Source organism: Patagioenas fasciata, chromosome 13 (assembly GCF_037038585.1).
Source record: "Patagioenas fasciata isolate bPatFas1 chromosome 13, bPatFas1.hap1, whole genome shotgun sequence".
In the NCBI taxonomy this organism is placed as follows: Eukaryota; Metazoa; Chordata; class Aves; order Columbiformes; family Columbidae; genus Patagioenas; species Patagioenas fasciata.
In genome coordinates, this window is record NC_092532.1 from 10440965 (window position 1) to 10462058 (window position 21094).

General features: G+C 49.8%; 1 protein-coding gene across 1 annotated transcript in view; it reads right to left on the minus strand.

Moving 5' to 3' along the window:
• Positions 1-2678: 2678 nt before the first annotated feature.
• JPH3 (junctophilin 3) overlaps positions 2679-21094 on the minus strand; it is a 56073-nt gene continuing 37657 nt past the window's right edge. The window contains exons 5-6 of the mRNA XM_065848569.2: positions 15408-16327; positions 2679-4258 (exon numbers count right to left, since the gene is read on the minus strand). Of these exons, the coding sequence (XP_065704641.1) occupies positions 4178-4258; positions 15408-16327 (1001 nt within the window). The 3' untranslated portion in view covers positions 2679-4177. The remainder of the gene's footprint in view (positions 4259-15407; positions 16328-21094) is intronic.

Here is a 21094-nt window from a genome sequence, read left to right on the forward strand (position 1 = left end):
CATGGGGAGCGTGCAGCCCACCACAGCATTTCTAAGCTGTCCATCCAACAGAACCTTTTGGGCAATACTCAGCAGCTCTCATGACCTAGAGAGCGACATTTCCCTTATTGTTATGGAGCCTGAGCTCTGTGTCTGAGTTACATATTGGACCTTTGGGCACTGAGGAGCAGCCATGGGGGTTCGTTGCCTGTTGGAACTCCCTTGGCATGGTCAGGAGGTATTTACGGATACCCTGGAAAAACAGGTTGGTGGTAGCACCGAAGCAAAGGGCCCGTGGGTTAATATTAGTCAAAACAGAGCAATAAAAGGAACTCGAGAGCTTGAAACACCTCTGAGGGAGGCACAGTCCTGGTGGATCTGTTGTTCCAAGGCATATGTTTAGTGCCTGCTGTACCCCCAGTTGTCTCCAGCGATGGTCCAAGCCTTGGGATCAGCACAGACCTGCTCAGGGAGCGTCACTGTGAAGGTCACTGAGAGGCAACAACACAATGATGTGATTCATTGAGGGACTGTATGAGAAGCTGGACCGTTTCCTTGCGCCAGGAGAACTTCCCACCACGTCAAGAGTCTCCAAGGTCCATCTTCTGTGAGAAGAACTTACCACGTACAGCAAAGCTGTGCAGCACGGGCAGGAGACCCAGAGCGACCTCTGCTCCATTCTTCTTTAGAACAATTCTGTGGAGCAAACCTCACCCTATGACAGCTTGTAAAATTTCCTACTTTTCCATCCCCCTTTAATTTGTCAAAGCCTGTCAGGACATCTAATTAGTCCTTGGATTCCAATTAAGTCCTTCATCACCGAAATGACAGTATTTCTCCTCTCATCCCTCCTCTTCTGATGCAGTCTGGATTTTTTAAACTATTATTATGATTTCCAGCAATACTGAGGCTTCGTAACTCCACGCAAGGTGAATAGATGCTGCAACAGCTCAGGATCTCTGAAAGCTCAGGCCCTGGAGACTCTCGGAGGATCTGCATCTCGGGTCCAAGCCAAGCAGACGCTGGATGGGTGGTGAGAAGCTGCGGTGGCACGAACAGGTGGAGGTTCGTGTTCCTTCCCAGAGATGTGGTGTTGAACCATCACTCGCACTGGTGGGGTCTGGCCGAAGGACCCGGGTGTCCCCGGGCGGGGGACACGTGGCTTTTTCTCAAAGCTTTTACTGGGATGGTGGGAGTTGCGCTGGTTCCTCCAGCCCCTCCTTGTGTTGCAGGTGCTGCTTGTTCCACTGTAGGAACATAAAAATACCACTGCAGCCTTAACAAAAATGATATAAACCTTCAGCTGTTCGCATGCATCTGTCAGTGTGGACATAAAGCTGCAGGTATGGACAATTTACATAGATTTATATGGCACGATGACAGACATTTTAATGTGCCTGAGGTAGATACGCATGAATCCAGGGCTCATAAGACAGGAAAATATACTGAATTACCTCTCTCTCTGGGCTACTTCTCAAGAATATTTCTGGCCCTGGGCAAATGTGAAAAGCCCAGAAATAAGACAAATTGCTCGGCTCCCCATGATTAATAAAGGAATCATTATTTTTAAACATGTGGCTTGGGAGCCAATTAATATTAGTCTTCGGCTCCCTTTCATGCTGGACAAACCTCAGCTCGACTGAGGTTTTAACCCGTGGAACAAAGAGATGAAAAATCCAATTGCGTTGATGTTTGTACATAACTGCTGGTACATGGGCAAGAGCAGGAATAACCAGTGGGTCACCAATGTGAAAGGGCTACTCAGGAAATCCCCAGTGAGTTTATCTGATTGATAACAAGAGGTAGTTTTGTGCCGCTTTATATATATATATCTAAATATCGTATTGTGTTTGCATGTAACTGTTCAACCTGCTCCTGGTGGGATCTTTGTGCCATGCACTTGAATATACAAAAAAAAAAAAGTCCTTGAGAGTGTTTATAAAGAGCTGCAACCAGGATTACAAAACACATGGATGAGTTCCTACGGCTGCAATCACAATATGTCATTATTTGGTTCAAGTACGCAGCAACCAGTCAAGAGTAAAAAAGATGACTAAGGACCGAAAAGGAAAAACACACATAAAAAATAGAAGAGGTATGAAGATGATGGACAGATACCGTGGAAAAATAAATTTAAAAGTTACTGGGGTCTCGCTGCCTTCAGTTCTCACTGATCCTGTCCACCCATAGCCCTCTGCCTGAAAAGGGAAAGGAAGAAAAAGCCGCGACAGGAGGGAATAAGACCATATAAGGAAAAGAACTGAATTTAACTGGCACATGCTCTAATCCTTAGTTTATTTCTGGTTAAAAATATAGCAATCCAGTGCAGTGTAATAAGAAATCTGCTGAAAAGGTAGCAGAGAAACAGCTAAAACCAAAGCAAAGCAAAGCTGAGCCCACAAGTCAGGGCTTTACCCAACAACGCTGGATGTGAAATGTCGAGGAGGATCTTCTTTTTTTTTCCCTCCTCCCCCACCCCTAAATTTAACTTTTTTGGGGTTTCATCCCACCCCCGGTTGCTGCCACACTCAGGGAGCTGCCGCAGGGAGATCTGAGGGTGGAATTTGGTCCCTGGACGTACCGAATCCCAACCCAGACGTGTGAACCGGCCCTAGGCGGTGGAAAAGCGAGGGGACACCATCAGTTTCCAAGCGATCGAGGTAAGACCACTCTCTTGCGACTGGGACCAGAACAGCTCAGAACAGGGATACGGCATCTTTAATGAGTATGCATATTATCAGTGGGGAAGGGGAGGGGAGAAAATCAAGGCAGGCATATTACAAAGATGGTATAAACGAACAAATTAAGTGACATAAAAAAAAAAAGAAAAGAATACATCCTTAGAGGCTGCCATTGCCAATGATGTTCTTTTTTTTTCTTTTTTTTTTTTCTTTTTTTTACAGGGACATGTTGGAAGCTGGAATATACATCCTGCATTACAAAGTGCAAAATACTACATGCTCAGAGCCCAAGCATGATGTCTGAAACAGTCCACAGCAAGATGTAAGAGACAAACCCACCACCCTCTCCCTCCTCTCTGGGACATGCTCCAGTGCTCCTCCCCAGATGCCTTGGAAAAACAGTTGTATCTGATTTTTGCTTTGTTTTGTTTCATTTTTATCCTGAGGGGATCAGAATTGAGCCCGCTCTCCCCAGTCCCTCCCCACCAGTCTGCTCCCCAGCATCTCGGTGCACGTGTGTGTTTGGGTTGGGATGCTCAAGTAATGCTGCTTGGCACTGCACGGTGACCAGCAGCTACTTAATTCGAGTTGCTGAAGGTACCTGTGTATTTTTGGGGTGAATCTGGGTACACATTTTTACCCAGGAGAAATGAGCTGTGAGTGAAAAGGAGCCCTGGGTGGTTTTGCTGCCTTGTGTGGGGGAGCAGCCTGGGGAGGAGTGAAGGCAGGAGGTGGTGGGGCTGCTGCTCACGCCTCGTGTTCCCTATTCCCCCCCACCCCGAGAAATTTAGCAAAACACCAATTGCTGCTTTATTGAAAAAAAACCAAAACAACATAACAAAATGGGGCCCATTGCCCTTCTCCCATCTTTCACATCTAGATGGGGTTCCTGCCTTTCCTGGGCTCCTCTTCTCCTTCTTACAGCAACATTGCTCCATTTGCAAACAGACAAGTAACAACAATACCAGTTGCCCAATTTTGCTTTTCTCTCCCATTTACTTTATCATTAAAGCTGTTGTGGATTTTCCTGGGAAACTCAGCCTGGAGCATCCCAGGACCCGGACACACAAAATCTTTCCATGGTCCCCTCATCTAGTCTCCATTTGGGGGTTCGTTACTGTTGTTACGAATATATGGTTTTTTTGGGGGGGAAGAGGGGAAGGGAAATGAGGTTTTATTTTGTTGGGATTCCTTCTCATCCTTTCCAGTGTTGGGGGGGCAGAGTGTTGATAGCATTTTGCCATGCCACACAGCATAGTGTTATACAAGCAAAGAATTTTGGCTAAAATCCAAAAAACATTACCCAGGAAAAAAGGCAAACTGTGAGTGAGACTCGATCATTTGTTGTTCTTCTGTGAAAAGACTCGGAAATTGTCGTAGGACGGTTCGAGTTATGATTTCTCCCTTTTTGTTCTTGTTTGTTTGGTGTATTTTTTTTGTTGTTGGTTTTCTGTTGTTGTATTTTTTCTCCCATTCATACATGTAACTGTCATTTTTGCAAACAAGACAGTCTTGAATTAGATGAAAAAGTTAATAAACAAAATGGCGACTCCAATATTTAGTAAGATCACCATGACTACCAGGATTGGAGCTGAGCCCTGGAAGAGAAAGAGAAGGAGAAGAGTTAGAGGACACGTTGAAAGTCCATCTGAGGTCACCTTGTCGCTGGGTCTGGGAGCTCACAGGGTGAGGAGACCCCAGAGAACAGATTTACACCCTCCAGCAAACGATCCCGAAGTGCTTGGGGAGCCTCGCTGAATTTTTGCAGGCTGCTGCTTTAGTGAGGAAGGTGTGAATGAAGATCTCCCATAAGGGGATGAGGTGAGCGATGGGGAGATGCAGGGACATAAACCCAGATCTTGTGCCTCTGTCACCATGACGATAAACAGGTCACCCCTCAGTCTTTCATCTAAGGACGATGTCCCAAAGGCAGACACTTCGTTCTGCAAGGACAGACACGAATCCCTGTCTTGTGTCACTGACAAGAATGACCTGGACGCTGCCAGGAACCCCTTTCCTCCCTCCCCACAGACATCCCTGGTACCGCTGTCCCTCATATGCCTGAGTGACAGCAAAGCTGCCAGACTTGGCTTTTCTGTGCCACTTCAACGCTTAATTTCCACCTGTTCTGAATCCTAGAATCACTATGTTTGGGACAGACCCTCAAGATCATCAAGTCCAACCGCTACCCCACCCCTGGCACTACCCCGTGTCCCTGAGAACCTCATCTCCGTGTCCGTTCAACCACTCCAGGGATGGTGACTCCACCACTGCCCTGGGCAGCCTGTTCCAATGCCCCACAGCCCTCTGGGGAAGAAATTGTTCCCAAGATCCAACCTCAACCTCCCCTGGTGCAACTTGAGGCCGTTTCCTCTGGTCCTGGTGTTTGTTCCTTGGGAGGAGAGCCTGACCCCCACCCGGCTCCAACCTCTTTTCAGGCAGTTCAGAGATCAGAAGGCCTCCCCTCAGCTCCTGTTCTCCAGGAAAAGGAGAAATTTAAATTCTCATTTACCACAATAGAAAATGTACACCAGCAAGTCCTGAGACAGACTCCGCTGTTGTGCATTAGCACAAATGGTACATAAGTCCCAACGGGAGCTGCTGACGCAGCATGTGCCACACAGACACCTGGATTCACACCCACTGGACCCATCCAGTAAGGCAGCAGTTGCTTATGGACTCCCCCAGGTAATGCACATAGGAAATCTGGCCTTAAAAAAACAGCTAAAATCGGTTACTTACCCAGAGTGGTCAATGAAAAGGAAAAAAATATATATATATTGCATCATATAGCTGTTTGAGGATGGTTTGGAGGAGTCTTCAAAGGATATTTCCCACTGAACACAATTGCTTGTACAGGTCTCCCAATAACAGCAAAGGTCAGGCCAGTACCCAGTGGTCTGTGTTAAGGCTGCATTTTGGGAAAGCTCTAATAACCTTTCCTGAGGTTCCTACGGACCAAATTAAGTTCCTGGGGACTACGTGGAAACCATTGCAGCAACTTGAATCACAGCTGGTCCATGTCAGACACCCATCACAGGCTGGGCTGAATCATAGGATCATGGAGTAGTGTGCGTTGAAGGGACATTCCCAGCTCCCCCAGTTCCCCCCCTGCCATGAGCAGGGACATCTTCACCAGCTCAGGTTGCTCAGAGCCCCGTCCAGCCCGGCCTGGGATGTCTCCAGGGATGGGGCACCTACTGACTCTTGAAGCACAGCCCATGAGCATCAAGGCTGTCCAGACACCTCGTGCTCGACCTGAGGAAGTTGTTGGACCCTACGAGCACCCCAGGAATGACAGGAAGAGGCCACCCTACCTTGGGACTGCAGACAACCCTCCAATGCATCTTTCTGCAGAACACTGGCCAGAAAAAAACCATCCCCCCTGCACCTCGTCCCTGCCATAAAACATTTGCCGTCACAACGCGTGAACGTGGCTCGCATCAGGGCGAGCAAGCGTGTGTGCAGGTAGGTGGTAGCTATTTCTTGGAGTAGCTGGTATCCTCGTCTATTCTTGCTGCAACGGAGCTGTGCCAGCTTTAATCGCCTGGAATGGTATAAATGATTTTCTCTATGTGCCTGTCCTGGTAACAAGTCTCCTGTGGCTGCTGGGTTGGCATGGGGCAGGGGTGGGTGCCCTTTTTTGGTAAGTCCTTGTACCACTCCGCAGAGCTGCTCGGAAAAAAGAAAAGGCTCCTTGCTGTCCAGAGATGGTTTCTGTTCTGAGCAGGCTGATTCAGCTCGCATTTGGGAGTGGGTGGGAGCGAGGATGCTGGAGCTTGCTGGAAAAGCATATTTGTAGCTTAGCAACAGGGTCAAAGGAAGCCAACCAAATGGAGGGATTGCAGAGAGCCTCTCCTGGCAGCCAGGTATCCACGCCTGACTGCTTCCAGCAAATCTCTCCTCCTGCAACCACGCAAAGCCTTTCAAAGGCAGAAACCACCCCCCTGTTGCCAATCCTTCCCCCCCAGTCCCAGCCGGCTGCTGCCAAGTGCTGCGATGCGATGTGGTATTTACATTTGGGGGGTTTAGCTTCATTTCAAAAGATTATTGGGTTTTATGATTATTTTTTTTTTTGAGCTCGTGTTAATATAATAACAGATTGCGAGCGATTATCGCTGTCATTGTTTCTGTTGGCAGGGCACCGCAGAGACACAAAAATGCATTCGGTTCCCTCCACCTCGCAGCCAGGGGAGGACTTCACTGCTCTCGCATCAGCCTCCGTCCACTCGCCGTTTGGCTTCTCCTGCCAAAGCAGCAGCCACCATTCCTGCTCAGACTATTAGATCATTTCACTGCCGTGAAGGAGGCAAAGTCGTGCACCAGCTGATGTGAGCCCGGGGTAATCTGGACGCTGCTTTCTCCTTTCTGACAACAGGCACAGAGCAGGACCAGCTGCCTCTTCATTCTCTGGTGTTTGAGCTTTTACTCTCACAAACATGGACACTTTGGGACGGAGCTGTTGGCCTGACCCAAATCCCAACCTTTTGGTACTTGTGTTCAGGGGATACTGATGGGACAGTGTCCTGCGAGGGAGCACGCCCTCCATACATACACCAGTACACCCCTCGTCTAGAAAAATGGAGGGAGAGGACAAAACAAGCAATGTGTAGCCACCCACTTACATCAGCAGCAACTGGATTCACCTGCGGAAATGTTTTTGCTCAGCTCCATGCTTCAGTGTGCACCTATTTGCATCTTGCATCCTCCGTTCGATGCAGAGGCAGGAACAAATGCTGGGTTTGCTGCCGCATATGCGGGGTCTTCCACATTTGCCAGCAAATGCAACCCAGAAATAGGATGACCTGGGAGGGGAGGGGTCTCTGCAAACTGAACAGCTCAAATCCCACTGTCTAACAACCTACAAATTCTGCTTTTTTTACAGTTCCCTCTCTTTATCAGCCTCTTCCCTGTGTGAACTCCAACTCAGGCTCTCCAGGCAGCAATTGCAGGTCCGGCTGCTTCCCCCGGTGAGATGGTGGCAGCTGCTGTGGATAAGCAGCTTTATGACTACGAAGCTTCTGTCTTAGCTCCAGTTACAAAACCTGCCGCACTTCTAAATGCTTATGCCTGGCTTCTTTCTAAGTTGTAAGGTCTTTGTGCCTTAACCTCTGCTCAGAGGAAACGCTCGCCCTTCTCCCCTTTGATGGGAGGATGTCCTGGGATATGTGTCATCCCATCCTAAGAAGCGATTCCCACTCAGTACAGAAGATTAATCACTTCTGAGTTGGGAAGAGCTGTTTTGCTGAGCCCAGCCTGGCAATAGGTCAGCGAACTCCCTTTTACTGCAGCCACAGACGTGGTTTTAGAACTCGCAGCTTTTGCAGCTCCTCACGCCACACACGCGTCCTCTACCGTGAGCCACCCGCCTTCAGAAGGAAGACATATAACCCTTGATTTGCAACTTTGCATGTTGCTTTAGTAGTTCGCTGGTGCTTTATCTCATCTTTGGCCTTCTCAAGACTTAGAAAAGCCCAAAGGAATCCCCAAAGCCAGTGGTATCGCAGGCTCTGGGGTGCTAGAAAGCCAGAGGTCAAGTTGATTTTCCGAGCCCGGGGTTTGTGTGTCACAGACAGCAAAGCAGCCCGCAAAGCTTTTCTTTTTTTAACTATATGTATTTTTTTTTTTAGAAAGCTACAACGCTCTCTTTAGCCCCGAAATAGCAGCGCTAAAGCGCTGGGAACCGCAGGGATTTGTTCGAACTGCCCTGCCTGTCATTGCGGAGCCTCCCAGCGCAGTGCCCGCCGGTCCAGAACCCGCTTTACTGGGAAGCAGACGCCAGTTGGCAGCGTCCTCTCACCCAATTTTAGCTGTCTAAATGTTAGACATCTAGTCTGTGCTAACACCAGCTAGGCTGTCTGTAGACCGAGTGACGTGAGACGAATTCCACCCAGAACAGTAACCCAGCCTGGCTCCGGGAAAGGGAAAAATTCAATCAAGCTTTGGTGCGACTAAACATCATCCAGCGCACCGGGTGATGGCAAGTCTCATCTGGGCTGGGATTTTATATTTTTGGTTTTTATAGTAAGATCCCTGGGCTCCTTGGTAGGAGGAGGGAAACATCTGCCAAGGATGGGCATGGTGCACCAGTAACAGCTTCTGCATCAACAGGGACAGGCTCCAAGGACTAAGATTTCCTTCAAACTCTAGAGGGCTAGAACAGAGACCCAAATCCATAAAAACACGAAAATGTGAACAAGCCCTTGTTATGGCACAGGAGTAATAACGGCAATTATGACTCTGGAAGTAATGAGTGAAGGTTTCTTCCAGCCTGCGGTTTTTGGTACTTTGCAGCTCTGATGGTGGCTCCACTGTTTCTGCCCCTCTGTCTTGTTTGTTTTTATCCTTTAACTGTTGTGTAGCAACTCAGGAGTCTTACTGGGAATACAAGGGACAGCTGGTTTACAAATACTATTGTAGCATAATTAATTTAAGCATTAACAATCCATTATTATCTGTTATCGCATGGTACAAGCTCTGTCTCTCTGCCATGGAAACCATAGTGCAGGTTACCCAGGAATCCCTCTGGGATCTATTAAGTGTAATTACTAAGGACTTGGATCAGCAAAAAATATATATATGCATTGTTTTCTAGCCTCAGCACTGCGGAAAGTGCTGAAAACTTAGCAGCTCCATGACGTTTGTGCTGAATTGTCACAGAATTGCCAGGAAGGGGCTGCTGTGAAACGGTTAAGGAGCAATTAGCAAAAGGAACACAAGGGATTCACTTTGCCTTTTCCAGCATGTTGCAGCATTTCCTGTGACTCGAGGAAGGAGCCCAGGAGATGCTGAACGTGTCAGAGGGACAGGCACTGGATACCAGTGTGTAACTGAGTGGGGGTACAGAAAAACCTACTTTTGCAGGAGAAAAGTGGCTAAAGTGAATGCAGGGATTTACCCCAAGATGGTGTCTCTTAATTTTTCTTTTTATTTATTTATTTATTGTGACCTCTGGTAGCTGGGAGTGAGCTGTATGTTTGGAGCTATATGTCTATATGTTTTTAACATTTTTTTTGTTCTCTTGCAGTCAAAAGTTGGTGTTTGGCCCCAACTTTTTCAAAGCTGGAAGATGCGGAGTTGGGCTCAAAACCCTAGAATGGATCCGGGCTCACAGGAGCAATGTCAGCGAGGTGATCTCTCCAGGTACATCGAAGGGCCCCCGAGATTAAAAAGGTTTTAAAAGGACCCTGTCAAGTTAAACATCACATTTCTGTCTGAACATTATTTACCTTGTGTTGTTACAAGTAACGCCTGCGGTGTCTGTACATGAAAGAGATTAGAGGATGAACAGCTTCCGATTATTATTTATTTTAAAAAGAGACAACCCCCAAACGGTTTGTGCCTGTGACAGCTCTTCCTGTGCACTGAGGATGCTCAGACCTGGCTCATTTCTAAAGGAGTGATGGCAACTGTAGGACTGATCCTCCTTATTCCCATTTAATTATAGTTTATACCTGTATGTGCCACGGCCCTTTGAGACTGGGGTTTGAACCTGTTTGGTTGAGATGAGAGAAATAAGGAAAACCCAGACACGCCTGTGTGAGGAGACCTGGGGAAGGCTCCTGCTGGGGAAAAAGTAATAATAATGGAAAAACCTGAAGGGGGAAGACTGAGAGGATCACAAGGATAACCCACAGGGTTTAGTCCCAAGGAGGCTGACCACAAAAACGTCCCCAGACCCCTTTCCAGCAGACTGGTCCATAGATAGAAGGGAGCATCTCCATGCACGGCATCAAGCCTGGTCTGAGATGCAGGTGAAGCTTCACCACTCAAACAGCAGATGCTTGTTGGGGACAGAGCAGGCATCCAGCTGTTATTTTTATCTCATTTTACACCCTCGAGGGCTCAAGGTGCCCAACTTTTCTGAAAAAAAAAACAACAACCAAACAACCCGAGGTCAATCCCTTCAAGAAGAACCTTGCAACCGCTAGAAAAAAGGAGCATCCATTGCTGGCATCAGCAGGGAGGTGCTGTTTCTGGGGTAAATCACTGTGCTCCGTCCCCCCCGCCTCGCTCCATCCCTGCCCGGCACTGCCTGCAGATTGGCTGCTCCTCCTCCCTTTCCCCAGCGACAGCAAAAACCTGCTCAGAATATCTGGATGGAAAATACGCCCCGCGCACAGTGAGCGAGCAAAGAAGATGCTGCAGCTGCTGGAATCCTCCCCAGCGGGTACTGGGAGGTGACAAGGGGGGTCTTTGAGATCCCCAACCCAGCAGACGCCTCCAAAACTCCATTTGCTGCAACTGTTTCCCCTGGTTTGTTTCCAATAAGAGGCAGAACCAGAAGCAAACAGCTGAGACCACGGAGATTTTATCCAGTGTGTGACAATGGGAGAAAATACCAGGGGTGGCCGGGGTGGGGGTTTATTTGGCTGCTGCACTGTGGTCAGGCTTTCTCGATGAGATGAGACGGGGATTTTTAAAGGGCCAAGTCTCGACCCTACTCACATCTCCAGGGTGCCTTTAGTGAGACCATAATGTGTCCCTAGAAGTCTCCATCTAAACACCCGTGATTGCTCCCGCTAAATGAGGACAGGAAGATGAATCAGGCTCCGTTCGTGCCTGCACACTGGCCCTTCTCACTGGTGTGCTGAGGATCTCTCTGCCTAAAACACTTCTTATCCCTTTTAGCAGCTGCAGATGTTCAGCACCTGCAGAAAAGGAGATATATTGTTTTTTTTTCCTCAACCCTAAAAATGTGATGTGTTTTGTGCTGATGGATGAAAGCGTCACTGGCATTTCAGAAAGCCTCTTTCCCTTTCCAGTGCCTCGACAATTCCTTTTTTCCTTTCCCGTTTTAGACATTTTCAAAGGCTCTAGGAACCTGTGAAGCGTTCAGGCACTGGCTTGAGCTTTGCGTCTCTTAAGGCCAGAAAAGATGGTGACGTTCACGTAAGTCCCTTAATCCGACAACACTGACTCTGGTCCTGGTGTGTTGGTTCCGTTTTCATCTGCCCGAATGGTGACAAGTGATGTGAGTTTGTTCTGTGTGTGCAGGGGTCACTGCACACAGAGACACAGAAAGATCAGGTGGCTTTAAATGGAATTTTAAAGCGTTTGTATGACTGCAGCACTCGCTTGATGATCCTGAAACCCCAAAGTCCCCTGATAGCGAATACCAAGCAGTGCTGAATTTCATCAATGTTATTGAGCGGTGGCCTCAAGAAATGACCTTTCTAAGAGCAATTTTCAATTACTGATGTGCAGCCCCAGTGAAGGGGAGTTCTGGGAACCTCTTTTTAAGGGGTTGGTGAAAAATGACTGAGAAGAACAAAGTTCCTGCAGCTCATATAGCAACCTATACCTCTGACTCCAGAGGTCTGCATCCCCATCTGGGCACACATCACAAGAGGCTGGACACCAAGGGACCCCGCCCCGAGCTGTTCCAGCCTCATTTCTAAGATAGAAATCAAGAACTGCGGGGAGAGAAGTGATAATTTTAAGACCGTATTTTTGCAAGACCTGCATCCCCACCCCATTTCCTGCCCAAAGCTGGAGCTGCCACTCCAATGCAGAGCCACCCCAGCGGGCTCATTGATGGTGTGTCTAGAGCTGGTTTACAGCAGATTATTTTTAAAATGAGCTAACCTGCGATGATGACCTCAGTTCTGTGCAGGAATACTCTAGGTAGGCCAAAAATATCCCTCCCCAGCTAATAGCATCCTTCCTGCTCACTGGCAGGCATCTTCCTGAAACAGCCCCACTGCCTGGGAGATGAGAACTGTGGGATAAATCTTTCCCCCTAAGCCTTCCCCTCCTCTTCAGGGACTCACTACACTTGGCCAAGTTGGAAATGCTTTGAGATCCTCGCTGGCAGGTGCAGGCGAGGTCACAGTGTTAGGCAGGAGGCTGGGACACAAATCACCGCGCCTCCCGTTCCTGTCCTGCACCTCCTTCATAGAGTCATTTTGGTTAGAAAAGACCTTTAAGATCATCGAGTCCAACTGTTAACCCACCCCTGGCACTACCCCATGCCCCTGAGAACCTCATCTCTGCATCTGTTCAACCCCTCCAGGGTCGGTGACTCCCCTGCTCCTGTCCCACCACCCCCTCCCTGCCAGGCCACTGGAACAAAACCCTGTGAGCATGGTGCAATTCTCGCTAGAACAAATAGTTGCTGGCATTGTAGGTTATTTAAATCCACATATTATCTCTTCCTCTGTATTACATTAGCTTCCTCCCAAACCTTCGCCATCTGTTCCACCCTCGGTTATGAATGTGAGAAAACTGAACATGCTGCTTCACAGCTACAGCACTTAAAAAGTATGATGTGCATCCTAATGGCTTTGCTGTGCGCCTTTACATGCAGGCTGTGCCCCTTTGTTATTGCCTAGGATTCACTTGAAATAGCCATTAATGTTGAATTAGTGGCTATTTACCTCCAGCATCGCAGCTTGAGCCCTCCTCCCTGAGCGGGAGGTTTATGTCTGATGGGTCAGTGATTTTAACTTGGGTGCTTGGGGAGAGACACCAGATTGTGCCAGCGATCTCTCTGAGGAATGCCGGGCTCTCAGTGAGGAGAAATGATGGTTTCATTCCTCCTTTGGGACCTGTGTCCAGGTGGTAGATGCCCCATCTCTGGAGACATCCCAGGCCAGGCTGGACGGGGCTCTGAGCAACCTGAGCTGGTGAAGATGTCCCTGCTCATGGCAGGGGTGGCACTGGATGAGCTTTGAAGGTCCCTTCAACACCAATTATTCTGTGGTTCTATGATTTTATGATTCAATGTCTCTCCCAGCTCCCTGCCGCTGCATGAGGTCACATTATCAAAGGTGCTGGACCATCTGCAAGCCCCACAGACTTCAACAGGGTCGATGTCGGTGCAATTACTGCTGCTGCTTTTCCCCTCCGAAAGCCTGTCAGGCTCCTAACGCTGCCTGTCATGTCTCGAGTGCTTCACAGGCATCTCCGCCAGCAGGTAAGGACAGCCCGCTCCGGCCCGGCACTGCTCACTGCTGTGTGCTCAGGGCTGGCATCACTCACAGCTTTTTATTTTTCTCTCCTGGACTGGCAAGATGTGTCCTACGGTGCAGTCCGCTGGCAAAACACACTGTGTTCAGCTCTTCTGAAATGCTGTGTGGGTGATTTCAAGCCCGCGCTGAAAGCTTGCAAGATGAATAGGAAGGCAGAAAGCTCCAGGGCTGTGTGTGGGGGTGATTTATCCACCGCCACAGCAGGGGAACGGTGGTGGATCTGTCGGTTGGTCCTTCCTGCATCCCGGCTGCTCACGGGCTGCGGATGCTGCTGCTCCCTCTCCCTTTGCTGCAGGTGCCGACACTTTTGCTCTGCTGGCAGAGCTGTCGGCAGGGCTGGAGGAGCAGGGATGCTGTAGGTATGGCAACGGTAATCAGAAATGAGGGACCACAATGCCTCTAGCTCAAACTTTCAGCGTGACAGACAAATGTCATTTCAGTGTCATGATCCCTGTCTCCCAAGCATCATTTTCTGCTGCCCTGACAGGGGGATTTAACATCTTTCTTCTGCCGGAGCCTAAAATGTCACTGCCTGAGTTACACATTTTGCTTCTGTTGTGCAGGTCTGTGCTGGGCGGTGGGACATCCAGCAGCATGGGACCAAATGAGAAGAATAAGTGAGGAAGCTGCTCTCAATGGTAAGTCGAGAAACGATCAAAAAAGGGCTGGAAAGGACCTAAAAATCCCACAGCTCGGCCTTCTCCCAAGGCAGGTTGGGCTGTATCCAAGCTGTATCTGAGCTGCAGGTTTCAAACCACCTCCTCCCGCCACCATGGCCTCCCTAAGCAATTTATTCCAGCCCCCAATTCAATGGGAATGGCTAAAGGCCAACCACTGCCTTGGATGCTTGAATTTAAGCCCATTAATTCTGTTCGTTGAGAACAGATTATTCCCTTCCACTTTGCAGCAGCTGTTTTCTGTGTTTGCAGATCACTCCGTCTCCTCCAGCCTGAACACCTTCAGCTCTTCCCAGCAGCCCAGCGTTAATGCCCAACACGTCCTTGTCCCTCACAAAACGAGGAGCCCAGGCCTGGATGTCTCACAAGGGGTGAGATGTGCTTGTGCTCTTCCAGTATGACGATCTGGAAGGCGATCTGTGATACCACCCTGACCTGCAGAGTTCTAACAGCCCACAACCCTTGCTGTACTCACTCACTGCTTTCCCTGCCTGAATACTCTTCCTGAATTGCATCCCCTTGTCTGCATTTTGCCGAGACTCTTTGCATTGCATCCTCCCCAGAGGGGCTTGTACCTCCTCCTGGCTCAGCAGCATCCACACATTGAAAAACCTGAGCGGCACTGCCCAGATCAGGACAGGAAAAGCCGAGCAGTGTCAGCTCAGGAACACAAACCCTTTGCAATGTCCCCTGCTCCATGACCATGGCTCCCTCCTCCATCTGGGTCAGGTCTCCCATACAATGCGGTGACAAAGCTGCTGTTTCAGCACATGGAAGCATCACCAACACTTCGCTTATTCCTGCAGCTTTCCACCAGGCGAATGCTTGAAACCCCAGCAATAATATATTTCTATTGCTGGCCCCGGATTGCAAAACAAACTCAAACTTGCCCCAGTGAATAACCTGCTGTTCCCACCGAGACATTCTGCAGAGAAAACCCCACACCAGCTTCCAGCAGAGGCTGTTACGCAGGATGGGAGAAGGAAGGGGATTCAAGACAAAAACCCACAATAATTCAGGTTCAGCTCTGCAATACCACAACAGCTCTGCACCACGTTCCTCGGCCAGATTTCAACACACAATTTTTGCCTACTTACCGTACTGGATTTGAGCGCATCCCCATTGTCCTCTTCAGATTCTAGTGCAACAGGTAAGGATTTCTGTGGCGGGGAGAAGGTTAAGTCCCACCTTAGTAGCCGAGGTTCAGCTTTGTCCCCGAATCTCAGGTTTTCCAGTTTCTGCACCGTGGGCTCGGCAGAGGAAGCTGGCCTGAAATTCTCTTTGTTCTGGGACTTAGACCTCAGTCTCTGAACCCCGAAGCCCCGCTCTTCCCCGCGGTGGTCGTCAGCCATGCTCCGGCAGGGTCCTCCTTTGCTATAGTGTCTTTTTTGGGTGTGAATCTCTTGCATATAAGAATCCATCCTCATGAGGGGCTTCATCTCCATCTCGTAGTTGCTCATTTTCTCCTCATCTAGCTCAAGCAGTTTGGAGCTCCCTGAGCTGTGGTTGTGGGACCTGTGGTGGGAAGTCCACGAAACCGTGGCCGGGGAATCTGTCCACCTCTCTCTTTGCTTGTGGTTGGAGGCCGAATGTTTGTGTCCTCCGCTCCGACCTCTGTAATCTTCAGGGACGGAGCTCGACCCCAGCTGCCCGCTGCGCAGCGTCCCGCTTCTCACGCCGCGCGTCCCGCCGACCTTCTCTTCGCTCCAGCTGTTGGGGCGCAGGTAGTCCCCACCGCGCCCCTCCAGCAACATCTGGATCTCCCCACCCCTCTCTTCGTCCACCGAGACCTGCCGGGAGAAGTGGGCGCCCTTGTTGCGGCCGGCGGGGCCCAGGGGCGGCGTGGAGGAGGGGCTGGCGGGGAAGCTCTGCAGCGGGCTGTCGTCGGGGGTCAGGTCGGACGGGGTGGTCCCTTTGCGGTACAGCTCGGGGCTCTCTTGCTGGAGAGGTGTCCCGGTGGAGAGGACCTCGATGTCATCGCTCGAGTTCTGGCGCTTGGGTCTCTGGCATTCGAGCCCTTTTTTTAGTGTGCGTGTAGTTCGGAGAAAAAGGAGAGAAGGAGAGAGAAATGCAACAGGGTTATTTCTGTTCTGCAGGGCAGCCACCAGGTTTTTTTAAGTCAAAGAACAGGACTGAAAGCATTGGGAAACCGCAGTGCAAGGTCAGGACAGTAGCAGGAAAGCACAATAAACAGTTTCTGCCACTATACCAAGAGAAAAGGCAATGTCTGTTGGTTTTACACCAAACCTGCTGTCAACCCCAGCACCTGTGGAGCCAGCGGCTGCAGCCCGGCATGGGGAAATTGGTTTGGCACCAGCTGCCGGCATTGTCGAGACGCTGTTATTGTGCACTAAGGTTGTGTTTCTCCACTGCTGGAAACACAAGAGCTACCAACCCTTTTAGAAACCACCTGGCACCCCCGTGGCTCTGATTCAAATGGGCTCAACAGCGGCTGCTCCTTTAGTGCCCGCGGTTCTCGCCGTCCCTGCTGCCACTGGGCACCTGCTTGCTTGGGGACACGTGTGGAAAACCGTGTGGATGTATTACAGGTAAAAGGACTCACAATTGTTTTTCAGCCCCAGCAACATGGGGAAGCGGCTCATGATGCAGAACTGGGGCAGGTGTGCAGGCTTCCCATTTAGAAAAAGAAACAACGCACAAATCATATAACAAACAAGTTTCCTGCCTCAAACAGACACGGAGGCAATGGGAATTTCCCCACTCAGCTCCCCTTGCTGGACCACACACGGGCCGTTGTACCTTGCATGTTTAGGCAGGATTAAAGCAGCATGTCCAGGGCTACATGAGTACAACATTCATCATCATCTCATCTTTACGGTGCTGAATGCACATCCTGCCCTTTGAGCCCAGAGCACAGCCCAGACAACGCCTCCCTAGGGACAGGCACTTCAAGGGTGGCTGAGCATCTTCTGCTGGAGGTGACCAGCTGGTAAGAAACATGTCGCTTCTCCAAACAATTAAAAAAAAAACCCTGCAACTTATTAATTATTGATGAAGCGCCAAATTATTTCAAGGGAGTGCAAGCTAATAGTGGTTAATTCTCATTTTACCCTCTCAAGGCATAGTTGTTCCCAGCTAAAGCCGTGCTAAATTACGTGAATAATTTGATAAATATATTAACTGCCTAATGCCCCTGAAATGCATCTAATTGCAATTGCTATGGCTAGACAAGAAATGAGTCTCAAAAAAGAAGAACTCAATTTCTTACCACGGTTTAAAAATAAATGCTCTGAGGCGCCTGCTCTAATCTCTTCACTTCTGCTGAGTAATTTTCTCTATCACATCTTCTTGGGGAGCTGCTGCCGCCGGGACGTGTCTGTGTGTCTGTGCCCTCGCCCACAGCCGTCCCCGCATCCCACCGCTCCCTGGTCTGGACACACGCAGGAGCACGGGGATGGGTGTCCCATCAAAGTACTTGCAGGGGAAGTAAATAGTAGCAAGGCTTGGAAATTTCTTACAGAAGCAATTTGTCTATGGGAAATTAAGTCTTTTAATGACTGTGTGTTTATGGTTTTTTGCTTTGATTTTTTTTTGTATTATTTGCTACGGAAAATTCTGTTTGTGTTTTGGGACAATACTCAGATATAGTTCAGTTTGAGTTTGTTTCCTGTGTCTCTGTTTGTTTGCGGGAGACTGAACCTCCTGGGATTTACCTGGAGCCCCCGAGCAAGACTCGTACTGGTGGGAAATTTTGGTGAAAGAGGCAGGTGGAGTTCACCCCCTCCATTTTTATGCAGAATAACTGTCTCTGGGGAAATATACAGACTGATTTTGTGGCTGTTGTTGAGATGTTCCCATTCCAGCCACCTTTCTGTTTCAAAGTGGGGAACTGAGGAAATAAATGGCTTTGTATGAGAAAACTGTAAAGCCAGTTATCGAAACAGGCTCACCCAAGACTTGGGGTGTCCCTCTTTATCTCAGGCTGGAGATGCAGGGACTGGAAAGCTTCCCACCAGCTTCAGTGACCCCAATGGCATAACCAGTCACAGCCTTGCTACACCTGCTGCTCCTGCATTTTAGCTCCAACCCTAATCATCCCTGGCCCCCCAGCCCCACGATGGAGGTGAGAAATCCCAACGATGCTCTAGAATCCTCAACGCAGACACCCACACCGGGAAACATGTTATTAAGCTCCCTTTCATCCTACATCTCTCCCACCTGGGCCTGCAACGAGCTAATTCCACCTCTCCATGGGTTAATTGCCTGAGTTTTGGCTCACAGACAAATGGGATGGAAATGCTGTGGCACGGCCGCCCCTCCAGCCCCAGACCCGCAGGCGCTTCCTCGCAGAGGAACTCAACAGATGCACGGTGCTGTCTTGCCGGCTTTCGACACCCGAGGATGTGCAACAATTATTCTGAGCTAAAATTAGTTGCTGAGCACGTGATGTTCCTGGAAGAACAGTTGTGAGAGCGTGAAGGAGGACACAGAACACCAAATCTGGATTTCCAGCAGGACCGAGGCAGCCGTGCTTGGCCGTGGCATCTTCAAAGCCAAGGACGTGTTCCTGGGTGCTGCCGTAACCCTGAAGAGCCACAGAGGGGGTTCAGGAATGGTGCTGAGCTCCTGCCTCTGCCACTGACATGCTGCCGTCACCTTGGGGGAGTCACTTCACCGGCACCAAGCAGCCCGTGGGCAGACAAGCATGGCCAGGAACCGGGGAAGCACAAGCACAGTGACCGTGACAGGGGCGTGGAAGAACCCCCAGCAGACAGAGGTGGAAAACCACAGGTGAGAGGGTGATACAGGGCACTGAGCAGGGACTTGTTTTTGCTTTTTCCAGGTAAAGGCCTTGCTGCATCTGGGGTTGCTGGAGCCAGTGCCTGCCAGTCCGGAGTCTTTGTTTAAACAGGGGCTGTGCTGCAGGGATGCTCTGGGTCAGGGCACCTGGGGGGCTGATGCTGGGGTGAGCACAAACCCCCTTGTGGTGCTGTGAAGGTGGGTGGCACACAACAGTGTGCAAAATGGGCACATCCATCACCCTGATGGTGTGCAAGGGGGGCACATCCAGCACCTACAATGCTGTGCAAGGGGGGCACATACAGCACACACAAGGCAGTACAAGAGGGGCACATCCAGCACCCACAACGCCGTGCAAGGGGGGCACATCCAGCACCCACAATGCCGTGCAAGGGGGGCACGTCCAGCATGGCAGCAGTTCACCCCGTCCCTGGTGCAACCCCTGCAACTGGCCACCCCTCGGCTGTTTGGCAGCCCGAGGTTACAGGGTCTGCAGGGCGACGTGGCTGCTCACAGCTATTATCTGCCTGACTTGGTCCACAGCTGCATCCAGGTTTCCCGACACATCTTGGATGGTGTGTTTGTTTTTTAATGTGCTCTAAGTGGAAGCTCCTTCCCCCCAACTCTTCACTCACACACAACCCACCCAGACGTGAGCACCAGAAACACAATCCCCAGCACAAGTCAAGCACCATGTCCCCATCTAGAAGCTAGTAAAAAATGTATTACCTAAAAATATCTTTTCAAGAGGTGATTTAAAACAGCAAAGTCTCTTGGCAAGAGGAAATGGAGATGAGGAATATCTCAGGGCTGAAGGAACCCCTGGGACTGCACAGCCCTGCGAAAAAGCTCAGATCTCCGATATACAAATTGCACCTCTGCAGGAGGAGAAATGCCGAGGGGTGTTTGAACAGGGCTGTGTGTGCTCAGCTCTGCATCCTCTGCTCCCCGAAATGCCTATCCACGCGTGGCCATGTCCTGGATGGGTTTGCTACATGCATCACCCCAACCTGGGCAGGTTTGGAGCCAGACCTCAAAACCCGGCTGGCTCATCACTGCCGAGCCGTGGGATGCCCCCAGCCACCTCCGCAATTGCGGTTAAGTGAGGACTTGTACATGGGCTGACTGGTCCAAAAGATGCAATGATCCCTTTTTCCCAGCCTCGGGGAAAGGCACCGCCAACGTGAGTCACTGGCACCAACCCCTGGAGCAATGAAGCCGAATGAGTAATCTTCAGTTACAGAGCTGGAAGGGCTAGAAAAATAATGATAGACGCCTCCTAATGAGGGCTTGGTGCAGGGAAACTTTTGAATAAAACCATTCACATATATTAATTGCTATGTTAATTATTGCTGTGGGGACTTGGAGCTTTCCACTCCCACTCGAAGAAGCTCTGCTTGCTCCTGGACAGACGCAGCCACCGTGGGGTGAATCCTGCCCGTGCATCCACCTGCTGCAGACCCTGCCTGACCGCGGCTTCGCTTCTTCCTGCCCAAAACTCATGTCAACGAGCAAAAATTTGGACAAACTGGCAAAAAAAAAGCCAAAGAAAATGGAGGAAGGAAAAGCCACTGGGTAAATCTCAGACGTACATTTTCCTGATGCACACACATACAACCAATTTGCACGCCCAAGTGAAGGATTAGGTACCAACATGTGCCAGCCCAGCTCTGCAAGCCGAAGTGTTCAAAAGAAATAATGAACCATAAAAGCCACAGGGGCAAAAAATCAGTGATCGACCTCCCCTGTGATCCATTGTTGGCATTTTGCTTTCAGAGCTCTTGTTGGGTTTTTTGTGTGCAACCATCAAGGACTACAAATTAGAAAATTAAGGTATTTTGGTGTGAAATGAGGAGACCGCTGTAATGCCAGGACTGCACAGGGTGGAAGTGTTGAATATTGAAAGCCTTGTGCTAAAACCCCCGAAAACTGCTGTTGCGGGGTGGTTTCCCAGTGAGGACTGGGAGCTGTGGGCACTGACGAGACCCTGCGCAGGGCTCGTGTTCGGGGATTTTGGGTCTTT